The 12,926-nt window shown below is 39.2% G+C and overlaps 1 protein-coding gene across 11 annotated transcripts in view; it reads right to left on the bottom strand.

The window, feature by feature from the left end:
- The window catches only part of PTPRM (protein tyrosine phosphatase receptor type M), a 499,983-nt gene that overhangs the window by 4,138 nt on the left and 482,919 nt on the right, over window positions 1-12,926 (bottom strand). For all 11 annotated transcript variants that reach the window (XM_087756312.1, XM_087756322.1, XM_087756360.1 and 8 more), the window contains 8 exons: window positions 12,621-12,775; window positions 12,184-12,319; window positions 11,444-11,593; window positions 10,800-10,973; window positions 8,327-8,458; window positions 5,070-5,195; window positions 2,923-3,086; window positions 1,075-1,210 (listed from right to left, as the gene is read on the bottom strand). In XM_087756312.1, coding sequence (XP_087612438.1) covers window positions 1,075-1,210; window positions 2,923-3,086; window positions 5,070-5,195; window positions 8,327-8,458; window positions 10,800-10,973; window positions 11,444-11,593; window positions 12,184-12,319; window positions 12,621-12,775 — 1,173 coding nt within the window. The remainder of the gene's footprint in view (window positions 1-1,074; window positions 1,211-2,922; window positions 3,087-5,069; window positions 5,196-8,326; window positions 8,459-10,799; window positions 10,974-11,443; window positions 11,594-12,183; window positions 12,320-12,620; window positions 12,776-12,926) is intronic.

Raw genomic sequence — 12,926 nt, 5'->3', positions numbered from 1 at the left:
CTATGGGACAGATGAGGCGCAGTGATACATGTGGTAGGGAAGTGGATAACCCTGCCCATCTACACAGGAGCCTGAAAGCTTCACTCTTCCCAGCAGAAAATCCTGCTTTCTGCCCATTCTCCAGTGTGTTTCACACCCAGATCTCTGTAGCTCATCTGACAGAGGAGTCTCCCCTAAAATTAAAAGAGGCTGGACTAGCTCTGCGAGATGCATCCCGCCTCACCCTGGGCACTCTGTAGAAAAGATGTTGAAATATGACCCAAACTTGTTTAACTTGTTTGCAAAATTAGCTCAGATGCTTGGTTTTGTATCCCTGAAGCTGCCCAGATGCTGCTTCCTCCTGCCTCTGATGCTAAGTCGAACACAGCTGCCTCTTAAGCAGCCACCTCTACAGCAGGATGTTGTAAAACAGTGTCTTTTATAGCCCAGGCTTCAGAACAGGGTATCACGCTACACCCATCTCCAAGTACAGAACTACACGCTGGAGTGTAAGAACCTGCTGGTTTAAGCTGTTCTGCAGCTCTTCTGGCATAGCAGCTGGTACTTCAGCAATTCCCCATTTAAAAAAAAAAGCTCATAAAACACTCTAGGAAAATAATTGTACATGGCCCCTTGCTTCTGAACTTCTTTAATCTTTCTATGAGATAGAGCAACCATAATTAAATGCAATATTCTGAATGTCAAACTGAAATTCATGGCTTTGATAAATATTAGGCGATTAAGCTATTTATAAAATATATAATTTGAAAATCTGGCATTTCATTTTACATAACTATTATTTCTACCATGCAAGGACTGCTCTCCACTTGGCTCAGTCTGCTAGAAAAGAAAATTAATAAGGATGTTCGGCTGAAAGTTTAAAACTCTTAAAAAATTCAAATGAACAGAGACAAAGTCTCCTTGGGAAGAAAGCAGTGTAAAAATACTCTTACAAGTGAAGTGACTTCATTATCCTCTTTGAAAATGACTTGCTTGCTTTGTGAACAACTCCCACTGCAAATCCTGGAAATCTTACTGAGTCTTCTGAGAAAAAGGAACATTTTCTATTTAGTGGTACAGTTAAAAAGCTCGTACCAGAAGGTCCACCATGTTAGGCTTATTATTCCTCAGTGTCTTCACAGCATGGAATACGTCAACAGCCCTCTGATGTCGAAGCATTTCACAAACAATACTGATTGCACAAAATGTCCCACTGCGGCCACCTCCATTCCTACAATAAAAGTGATAAAATGGCTCAGTTACAAGTGACTCTATGTTACAAGTTCGTAGAGCACCAGGAATGGCTACAGAAGACATGAGTTCCAGTAGGGAGAAATCACAGCATATTCCTGACCCCAAAGGCTGCCGATTTGATGGAACATGATTTTTAATTGGAATTAATGGGCTGAAAGATCTCAAGGCGATGATTCAGAATTCATCAGGCTGAAAGCCTGGAGGGAATTGAATGGCTGAGTTTTGCACCACCCTTCAGTGAACACTTGAGACAGCACAAAGTGGATGCTAAAATAAGGACAAGGTACATTTAAAGTCCGTTCAACACCCCTTTGCACTGTAAACGCATGAGGTTGCAATGAGCATCAGGCCTGGAAATGTTATAGAGAAAGTGGATCTTGGAGTTCTTTTATTCCAAAGCCTGGTGCTTTCCTCCTGGACCCAAAGGCGTTTCGGAGAAACAACAAAAGTGCCAAAAGTCTCATTTGTAGGAGCCCTTCTGGTGGTTCCACCTTTAGCATGGCACTAGGTGGTGCTGCAATATTCCCCTGGCTGATGTGCTCACTCCCTGGCAGCAGGTAGAGGGGCCGGCTGCCTGGCAATGACTACTTTTAAAAGTGTATGTAGTCCCCCTCCACCCACGGTATCAGAAGATGAGAACCCGAAGTGACTTGCTAACAAAGAAGCCAGGCACAAATGTTCACATGCATGATCAAATACAGTATTTAATAATACTTTATCCCCTGTTATTTTTAATCTTTGAGAGAATCTCTTTCTTTCTGGAAACCTATTATCTCTACAGCTATTCTAATCAGAATCTTTAGGCTGCGCTTCACCGAAAATAATAAACCTTAATAATTACCAGAGCGCAGACTAGTTAGGTAGCGGGTCTTTCAAACCAGCTTCGCAAATGGTTGATTTTCAAAGGAAGCTACAACGGCGCACATCTGTCACATCCAGGCAGTATGAAAAGAATGCTCTCTGCTGCCAAAACATTGCCTGATATTGTGGGACTCTTTGAGAATTTTAATTAAAATAAAGTCATTTAAAAGGATTATATTAGAGCTTTTTCTTTCTTTACTGCCTGGAAGTGACGCATGTGTGATGTTGTACAACTATTTAATATCATCAGCCACCTCAGAGATAACAGTAATTTGCACTTCAAAAGGGTCTTTTCAGCTAAAGATCTCAAAACATTAATTAATCACACCACACAATGCTCCTTTGATGAAAGTATTATTATCCCCATTCTACAGATGGGGAAACTGAAGAGCAATGACTTGTTCAAGGTCAGCGATAGCGGGAATTATTAATACACTCTTAAATTTTCCTCCATCATTCTAACATTCAGTAACTGCAAACCAAACTTCAGGAAGTTATTGTCTACTCTTGGGTCCCAACTTTGGAAAGCGCATTGTCATGTGCTTCCATTTGTAAAAGTCACTGGACATCTTTATATGAAATAGAGTTAACTTGTACCCCTCATCTTTTCGCAGTGGTCTACCAAGAGACAGAGAGGGAAACTCATGAATCTACATAAAAAATTATACAATTCCTCTTGTATTCAAGGCTTTTAAATGAGCAGTTGTATTATTTATCCAGTTCCAGATTAGATAGCTGCCTCTTCACCTCCTCACATAGCTCTTAAAACCTGGTACAAATTCTGTAACAGTATTCTCTTACTTTCTCTCTTCTGTTTCCAGTACTTACAAACAATGTACAACTGTGCGTCCCTCTCCGCCGTTATATTCTTCCTGCCACTTCTCCACTTGGCGGATGAGCTTCAAGAAGGAGCGTTTAGAAACTGGAGTGTCTCTGTACATGGGCCATCCCAGGAACTGGAACTGCTGCACCATCCGATAGCCATCTTGGGGCTGCAGAGATTCAGACAGCAAGGAGGAAAAAGTAACAGCATTTTTTTTGGCACATAATTTAGATATTTGCATCAATGAGGAAAGTTGTTCAGGCAGATCACCGCTGACAAACTACTAAGGTAATTTCAACTGCCCTTGAGGAGTTACGACTTTTCATTTCCAACAGAGTTATTAGAACAAGAGGTTTTAAACAGAGTGCTACACAAATAGGCTAGAATAGAGCAATGGTACAGCTGCAAGATCAAGCAAATAATTAATTAATATCATAGGAGGAACTTGGTAGCAAAGAGGGAGCTGCAACACAACTTCAATGATATACCTTTTTTTTCAGCATTTTGAAGAACGTTTGCATGCTTCTGTCTTTTTTTACAAGAAAGGTCAAAACCTCTCAAGATATTTTGAGGCAGGAAACATTTAAAAAACCAAACAAAACCCTCAGATTTTTCCAGCTTATAAAAAATCTAACTACATTTTATTTTATTGTGCAGCAGTCAGAACCCCTCTGGTGAAACGGTACTGAACAGTTGCTTTATGGTGATTTAAAATAAAAAAGGAGCATAGAACAAGTGTTAGTGGCAGAAAATTACAGTCCTTTGAAAAGGGCATAATAAACACACATGAAAACCGTTTTTGTAGTCTAGGATTTGCCACTTCTGTGCAAAGTGAGGGCATTTTAGTGCCACTTTCAAAATGAGCAACACACAGGAATGTTGACATTACAATTTTTTCTCTAGAGTAAGAGGTAATAGAGAGGATGTAAGATTAACAAGATAAGGGAATAAACCAAAGCGGATGCAGCATTAGATATGTTCTTCAATGGGTTTTGTCTGCTTTATGTCAAAATTTGGAATCTACTGATTTCCTGGCCAGCTTCTTTCAGCTGACGGCCCCTCTTCACAAAGCACATCAGCTAGACCTAGTGCCTGCTAAAGCTCACATTAACGCTGCTGGAGACTGTGTTTTTATGTTGCCACATTTACTGCAAATGCAAGGCCTTCACAGTATTAAACAAGTATCTTGAAGTTTATAGTCTGCTTCCCTGTTCAGATATTAGCATGTTTTTGTGTGTGTTTTGGGGGTCTTTCTCTCACTGTCCTGAGAGCTACCAGATCTCAGGGCAGTTCCCAACTTTCTTCAACAGGGAATGCTGCTTATTCCTAGCTATGGTTCTTCGGTGATTGATACCAGTCCATTGCAAAGGCTTACTTCATTTGGATGGGAAGAGATGCCTGGTGTGTGTTGGAATCATTTTTCCACTCAGCTTGAAAGACATAGAATCATAGAATGTCCTGAGTTGGAAGGGACCCACAAGGATCGAGTCCAACTCCTGTCCCTGCATAGGACAACCCCAAAATTCACACCATATGTCTGAGGGCGTTGTCCAAATGCTTCTTGAATATTGTCAGGCTTGGTGCCATGACTACCTCCCTGGGGAGTCTGTTCCAGTGCTCCACCACCCTCTGGGTGAAGAACCTTTTCCTAATGCCCTGTTCAGTCTTCCGTCAACTTTATGGGAGCAAAAAAGCTGGATATGAGAACGTACTTGTCCTTCTGAAGTGCTTACATATATTATGAAGTGTTATCAGTGGGACAGGATCTTCACTCAAAGCCTGAGACTGGTATTGAAAAACATGCCTAGTCTTGGTGCACAGCTTTCTTCGCATGACACAGGATACAAATATGCGAGATGGCTAATTTCAAACTGTTGAAAACAGCACCGATTTCGGCATTTTTTTGGCTACCAATCTGAATACTGCATTTATTTCATTTGCATTTAACACACTTGAAATATGCATTAAAATATTTTTTACTTTAATTACACATAGAAGGCTTTTTTCTCATTGATTATGGTGTGACTCAGTATTGCACTGCTGTTCTCAAAAAAATAAGCTGAAAAATGAGAATGGGCTTGTGTGAGTTTAACTTTCATTTTTTGTGACTTGAATAGGGCCAACTCATCTACTGAGACAGTAGTATCCTTACTCTGGCTGCATTGTAAATTCGGAATATCCGGCTGATTATATCTTCTTCTAAATCAGCTGATACAAACTCCACCTGAATAGGACCATGTCGGTGTACTCCATTTTCTGGCCAGTACTGAGGACACAGCTATAGAAGATGACAAACACAAAAGAGCATAGTTAATCACTTTGAATTTCACGCTGCCTTGATATACTTTTCTAGATTTTTCTTTGTGCTATATTCATTATTGACATTCTCACATAACAGTTTTACAGAATACACAGTGCACCACCCTCCATCAGTTTCAAGCACTCTGCTTTTACTTGTACGAACAAGTTTAAACAAATGTCTCTTCACTTAACTGAACATGCTATTGCTTGCTGCTCTACTTGCCATTCTCTGGTATTTGGAGTAACGCATTTCCAACACTCAACATCAATTCTGTAATACTGTATGACAAGACAGGGGGATGCTGTCAAATGTTACCATATCTTGGAGACAGCGTAAAGCCTGAAGACCAAAGGTCTGGTATCTCCAACTGTCCTGAAAAGTTGGTAATAATTCAAGCTACATCAGAATGTGTGCTTTATACTATGAAGGGTGCATCAATTCTCAAAACTCAGGACTCAGCTTTCACATCTGCTTCAGCCATGACTGACGACATTGGCTAATATCAGCATTGCTTTAAGTTTTCAACAACTGCTCAATTTCATCTTATGAATGGCACCTGAAAATAGTAATTGTGCTTTCTTTAGTGCTCAGAAAACTTTACTTCTAGGTATCTAAAGATCACAAAGTAACAGTACCATTATCTTGCACAGTTTTAGCGTCTAATAATATCACAATGGCTTAATCCAGGAACCAATTATCATCTGTGTTAATACTTTAAAGATTAAATCAACACTTTGCAAGGAGGTTTTCGAAGCTAGACTTTGCTTGTCCATTTTTTTCCATAAAAACCCTAATGTTTTTTCCAGGGATATTTGCAGCAGTTCAAGCATGTAGCTTTTGCAAGCATTCACCAAAATTAAGTATGAACTCATGAAATTTTGTTTGCTTGCAGAAGCATTGATGTCATATTTGGAACTTTATTTCATTCAGTAAAACAGCTGTGGTCTTCATTCTGCTGCCTTGCTGTTGGTGATCCAGAGCTGAGCTGACAAATCACATTTACTCCAGATGTTGTTTTGCATTTCTTATAACACTTATTCCTCAACAAAGCCGTTTAGAGATGACTACATTTTAGGAAAACATAATCATTTACTACATCAATTAAAAAGAGAACACGGTCCGATTTGCAGGAGTTCACTTTAACAAGTTAAAACCAGAAATTCTGAGTAGGAAAATATATTTTCATTTATTTGAAAGCCCCGACACGATCCAGTCTGCTGAGCAAATTACTTTCCAAATATTGCCTAAATCTTCCACAAATTTTTATTATGAAATATGCTAGTGTACAAGATAGCGAAATACAATGCATACAACTAACTCAAACACCAGTGCTCAGATCATTTAACGTGCACAATTTAGTAGACGTCTTTCAAATACATAGGAATACTGTTCTAACAGATCTTTGAAAAATGCTTAAATAATAATAAGCAGAGCTGTTTGCTGGAGCTGTTTTAGGAAGCCAAGATTTTCAAGTTCTAAAGAAACGAAAAGCATTTAGGTCTGTGCATTTTGCATGCATGTGATGCTAGTGACTCTCTTTAAGTCAGAGTCACTGTGAAGGGTTGAATTTCATTTCCCAATAGAGCATAACAATCCACATAAATTGTAATATCTAAACAGAACTGTAAACACTCCATATATGCATAAATAATAATGATAACAGTAATTATTAATACATCTGAATGTAATGTGTGTTTTTAAAAAGCTCTGCCCTCTCTCCACTTCTGTTTGCTCTGAGGGTTTTGAGATTTATTCCTAATGAAAAGATTGTTACTCACATTAGAGGGAAAAGGTTTAACATACTGCAGAGGCAGGTGCATTAACTGTATATCCCAATAGCTTTTAAAAGCCTGTGAGACTAATAAATGCTTGAAATAGCCATGCACTATTGTAAATTCACAACACAGCCCACAAATTAAAAAAACTCTGTTCAGCAGTCCCTAACAGTCTGACTCCCTTGAGTCTTTCCTTACTCACTCAGAAAATAATCTTAGACTCATGAATAAAAGTTTTGTCTTTAATTTCTATTTTTCTCCCTGTAGACAGTTAAAGACTTGGAATCAGAAATTCAGTCTCTAAAATACTATGTGGAATTCCTACACATTCCTTTGAAAGACAAAACGGAAGATTAGTATGTTTTAAAAACAAATTCTTCATGTTAAAAAGAAATAGAAGGAAACATTTTTCTAAGTATGAACAATACTCAACAAAACTATAAAGATTCTTGATCATATCAAGAATAAAAGTGACATCCAGTCTGCTATAAAAAATAAAAATTGCTCTTAGCCAATAATTATGAAATATTTACATATTAAGAATCCAGATTACCACCACGTTATTCCAGCAGACGGCTGGTGCACTTTGTTGCAACCAAGGAAATTATATCTGTGTAAGAAATTGGAACTGCGCAGTTGCAAGCCAGGCTCTAGGACACTTAGTGATTAATGCTAGTGATTAAATTGCCAAACCAGTAGGTACGGTTTTCCAATTTTCTAAAGAACACGTACAGCATGCACAACTCTTTTGTAAGGTAATTACATTCCCCCATATGTTTTGTTGCCCTGTTTTCTCTTCCGAAGGATGCTTAGTCTCCAATCTTGTTTAGTTCCTATTTCCTTGCTAACAATGTCATTTTGTGCCAAACATAACACAGATTTTCACACTGGGAACACCTGTCTCCTGGTAAGCAGACCAAGGTCATTGACCTTTTTCAGGCAGGCTAATGAATAGCTGTTGGCTTCTGTCTATGACTTTTGGCTATGATTAGTGTGTTTCAGACTTGAGTCAGAATTCTACAACCATGATTTTTGGTTTTTAGCAGCTCTTCCCAAAGTATGTTTTCTTATCAGAATAAATTATGGGCGCATGCACTTGTGTGTGTGTGTGCATTAACATTTTGGTGGAGAAGCTGCTGATGGTCTGATTTATTCCTCTTTCCCTATGTGTACCTGCAAGCTACAAATCAATTTTTTAGTGTGCTAGTATTTAATGTTGTTTTATAAAACTAATAGTCCTAAACTGTCCTAGAGCTGTTCTGAAGCGCACACATGCTGAAACGCTGAGGGACTAGCATTCCTCTGTTGAATGAAGCAGTTTTCTGGACTTACTTGTGCTGGATCAACATCGTTCAGCATAACTATTGAAGTGCAGTGATAATCTAGGACCAGTCTCCAGAAATCTTTGACAGTATTTGGTAAGGGATGCTGCGTAACTATAAAGGCTGACGGTTGCTTGTAGCTCTGCAAAGAAATAACAAGAGATGGTGAGAAGAAGGGTAAAAAATAAAAATCCATTCAGCAGTATGCTAGTAATAGCCCCAAAACTTTGGGACTGAAAACATTATTTCTATTTTCTATACAATTGATACAGTGTTTTCGGCTCTTTCCCAAGATCTTATATACTTCACAGTTAATAAACTGTATTCGGGCAGAATATAACTTCTGCAGATGTTGTATTTCTGAAACTTATTTTATGCCACAGGCATAGAGCAAAATCATCAGAGGTTTTTGCCTCCCATGCAACTCCTATGAAATTTTGAGCAACAGTTTTGTTTTGAGCTGTTAATGGACAGATTAATCTTGGCTGTCCGCACTTAGCTGTTAATTTGAATTATGCCTGTGAAAGGAAATATCTAGTTATTTTTCAGAAATATTGTTGAAATTCTGGTCTATCTGATAGCAGTGAGGATACCCAGGGGATAAATTTCAGTGTTCTCTGGGTTTTTTTAGTACCAGAGTATGTTGTTGACTGAGCTGTTTGGTGGAACTGTTCAATTGTGTAATTTTCAATTGCGTCCTCCTCAGTTTTGAAGGCCAGTGTGGCCATATTGGGGCAATTCTTGGGAGGGGTTGCCACTGCCTTCATTAAGGCGGGCAGGGAAGGCTCTACATGCCTTGAACTGAAGTATTTGTACCGCGACAGAGATACAACCTGATCAGCTATTTGCATCTTTCGTTCAGAGACAGTCACTGAAGAGACCACAGAAAATGAATCCAATGTGTTTTGGGGTACAGATGAAGACATGCAAGACTTCAGTTCTTTGTCTTTGTTTCAGCAAACTGCAACCAGCAGGTTATCGATGCTGCTGGTACATCAGTCAGCTGCCTTCTATCCTACCGGTCCTGTCTTGCTGGAAGTTGCATGAAGATGAGAGATGCTCAAAGGGCTCTCCATTACTCCCTCACTTACAAGCCCCAGCAGTTTTTTTGGGAAAATCGTTCTCAAACTCATTTGATACTTAATAATGAAAATTATGCTTGCTACCCCTTTTGCTTGAAGTGAGCTTTAAAGGTTTGCACGAAGTGATCCAGCTGCATCTCAACAGATGCAAGTGGAGAGGGTGAAATGCATTATCTTGCCTGCTGGACACTCGGTGTTTAGAGAGAGGTACAAATGTCTGCTCTTGTCCTTTAATGCAGGGATATTGCAGGAGCCTGGCAAGGGTGCTTTCGGTGGAAAGTGACCCAAATCACCTCCTCCCTTGGAGCCTTTTGCCCGGACACAGTTTTGGATCCAGCTCATTGTTTCAACAGTGAAGAACGGAAGCATTTTCAAAGCAAATATTGAGGCACTGCTCTTTCTGAGCAGTACTTAATTTACTTAATAACTCTCCGGGAAAGAACACAATGTAATGGCAAAATCGTAAATTGCAGATCAAGGAAGCTCCGTTCTAATATGAAACGTCATTGACCTACTGTGAGAACCTAGAGAAGTCACTTAAACTTTTGTTCTCAGTTTCTCTACATAGATAAAGATAATACACTTACCTTTTCACAGGAGCGTTTTGAACTTAGGCTTATTTTAGGAAAATGCTTTGAGAACTTGGAAGGAAAGAAACGCAAAAACTGCTATAAACTGTTATTACTCTAGCTTCGCTTTTCAAAAAGGCCATTTACAGCGTGTTCATTCTTTGCTAACCTCTGTTTTCTTGTTGTTTATGTGTTTGACAACCGTAATTACTATAGCTCTAAATTGCCAAAGATAGGCTATAAATATCTACAGAGTGTAACGGCATTTTAAGTGTCTTTTTACTGATATTCTATTAGCAGGATTAGAATTACCATAGATGCATTAGGAAAAAAAAAATCCACACACACACATGAAGAGGAACCATTCATTCAAACAGAAATAAACGGAAAGACTGAAATAATGGCTTGTGTACTATCTTGTGCTGGCAGACAATTATTTTTTTTGTTAATTACTGTTTAAATTAGAAACAAAGGGAAATGAAATATTGCTGCAAACCTTATTACCCTATTTAACTGCCTTAGTGTCTTAATAGGTAACTCTTTTTTTCCTAGGCCAGATGGTTAAAAATTCAAGCACTAGGGAGAAATCCAGACACATTTAATTTATCAGAACTCCTGACTTGCTCTCTGAGCATGGCTTTGGAACCTTGGCTGTGACATAACATATGCAGGATCCTAAATGTACTTGGGAGTTTAAAGATTTTGTGCCATGTTTTTGGAAAACAAGCTAGAAGGATTTCAGTCTTCTTATGCTGACTCCACTTTCTGGCATTGCTCAGTTTGGAGGGCTGCTTATTCCTTTTTTATTATTAATGATGTAGTGCAGACTTACATCCATCAGTGCAGCATTAATGTAGTTACTGCTCTCCCCATCTATCGTTATGAGGAAAGGCAGGCATCTGTCTGGAGGCAGAACATCCATACAGCGATTCTTTTCATGATTTCGTGGTAAAAGTGCTATGCTGCAGTCTTCTACACGCAGTGTCGGAGTCACCATATTTAAAGTCTTTCAAAAAGAGTAAACAATACAACAGAAAAATTAACACAGCAGTGAAAGCATCCCCAAATATTTAAGAATAGCTCAGCTCAGCATTCAGTTTCAGTGGGAATCAATATGCAGAGAAATGAAAACACATCACAGTCAGCAGCGTTTGGAAGCAAAAAATCCTGGAAGCATACAGATCTGAAAGATAACCTCAAAGACAGCTGCAGAGTAACCTGCCTTCTGGAGAAAGGACAGTGGAAGGAATCGATATACTTCCCTTGAGTAAAAAGAAGATTTTACTACTACCCTGTTGCATTCTTTTATGATTTAGCATAATTCAATAGCAATTAGTGACATTATTTTCCCTTTTTTTGCAGTCTTTCCCTCCCAGGCCTGGTGCAAAATTCACATGGTTATAAGCAAGCACTTAAGCAGAAGTCTTTAGCGTAGCTGAACTGTATAGCTTCTAAGTACTGCTAGCCACAGCTTACCCTGAATTCCTCTTTGATCTGGCTGGAGTTAGTCTGAGGATCCAGTTTATTCATTTCATAGTAAACAGACCTAACTTGAGAAGCTGGAATAGATGTGTCCCCACAAAGACAGGCTTCCAGGATAGCATCATGGATGAATACATACTGTTCCTGGTAAAGCAATTAAAGCAAAATTACTGACATAGAGAGTATACACTACTAGTATTTTGGTAAATAAGAAATAACAACTAATATGGTTGCCACTAATTCTCTCTGACTTTACCGGCACTGAAGCAAGACCAGAAGGAACAACAGCAGTTCACGAAACTTTATTCCACTCATTTAGAAATTAATATAGGGTTGACACAAACTAGTTAGAAGTACAAACAGAAGTGCAGTAACACTCCGTAATAAAACTTGGACTGTTTCTGGTTTCTTCATTCCCCTACACAGTTCTGTAGGTGCTATCACATAAGTGAGCATCACCAAGATGTACTCCAGAATGAATCCTCCCTGGAGAGGAAACACTCATGATTTTCTTTTTTTTTTTTTTAGAAAACCATCACAAACCTTAAGTGCAGCATAACTGGGCACTTGTTTGGGCAGCGGTTCTTCAAGTTTGTGTGTGGATTATCTTCTGCATATGACTGAATAAACTACCTTCTGGATGGTGCCTACTACACAGGGGTTCTAGTTTTATGTGCTAGAAGAATACTTTTTTTTGCAAAGTGTAAGGCAGTATTCCAGTAGATTAACAATACCTCAGTCTGCACCATGTTAACTCTCCGAGATCGAAGCTCTCTCACGCAATTGTATATGTCTACAACGCCTTCTCTTTCTGCCATATCTAGCATGATGTCAATAACAATGAAGCACCCAGTTCTGCCAGCACCAGCACTAAAGTGAAAGAAGAGCACAGTTAATGTTCAGCAGTGTATTGGAAAATGTAAAGTGCAAGGGTTCATCTTGCAGGTACTTGATCAGTGGGATGATTACTGAAATTAAGTCTTGCATTCAGGCATTTGCAGGATTTCAGACTCAGTTTTGCCATTCTTGTTTATATTTTAGGTATTAAGCTTTTGTGGGCAGAGCTCCAGTGGCTTCAGCAACCTGTGTGGGGATGATGTAGTACAGGAGAAAGGAAAGTAGGTTCTGAGTTTAGTGGACAACACAACAGAGGGATTTCTGTTCTACCCACCTGCAGTGAACAACCAGAGGGCCAGCGTTTGGTGGGCTCTTGGATTTGACCTGCCGTACAAATCCCAGCAGGCCTGTCGCATGGTATGGTACACCGTGGTCTGGCCAGCCAGTGAAGTGAAACTGCCGGATTTCTCGAATCTCATGAGCACCTCTCTGTTGAAAAGACAAGGGTTGAAAAAGAAAAACAAGCTGGAATGTGGAAGAAATTGATGAGAGACATTGTAAGAATGTAACTTCAAAAGCCTGAGCCTTGCTGAAAAACATCCACCCCCTACCAATACCCATATCTGTACAGACTATTGGA

This window comes from Nipponia nippon, unplaced genomic scaffold (assembly GCF_047370975.1).
Source record: "Nipponia nippon isolate SJK-2023a ecotype South Korea unplaced genomic scaffold, ASM4737097v1 scaffold_1, whole genome shotgun sequence".
In the NCBI taxonomy this organism is placed as follows: domain Eukaryota; kingdom Metazoa; phylum Chordata; class Aves; order Pelecaniformes; family Threskiornithidae; genus Nipponia; species Nipponia nippon.
The sequence above is the reverse complement of the archived record's forward strand: the minus strand, read 5'-3'. Positions and strand labels throughout refer to the sequence as shown.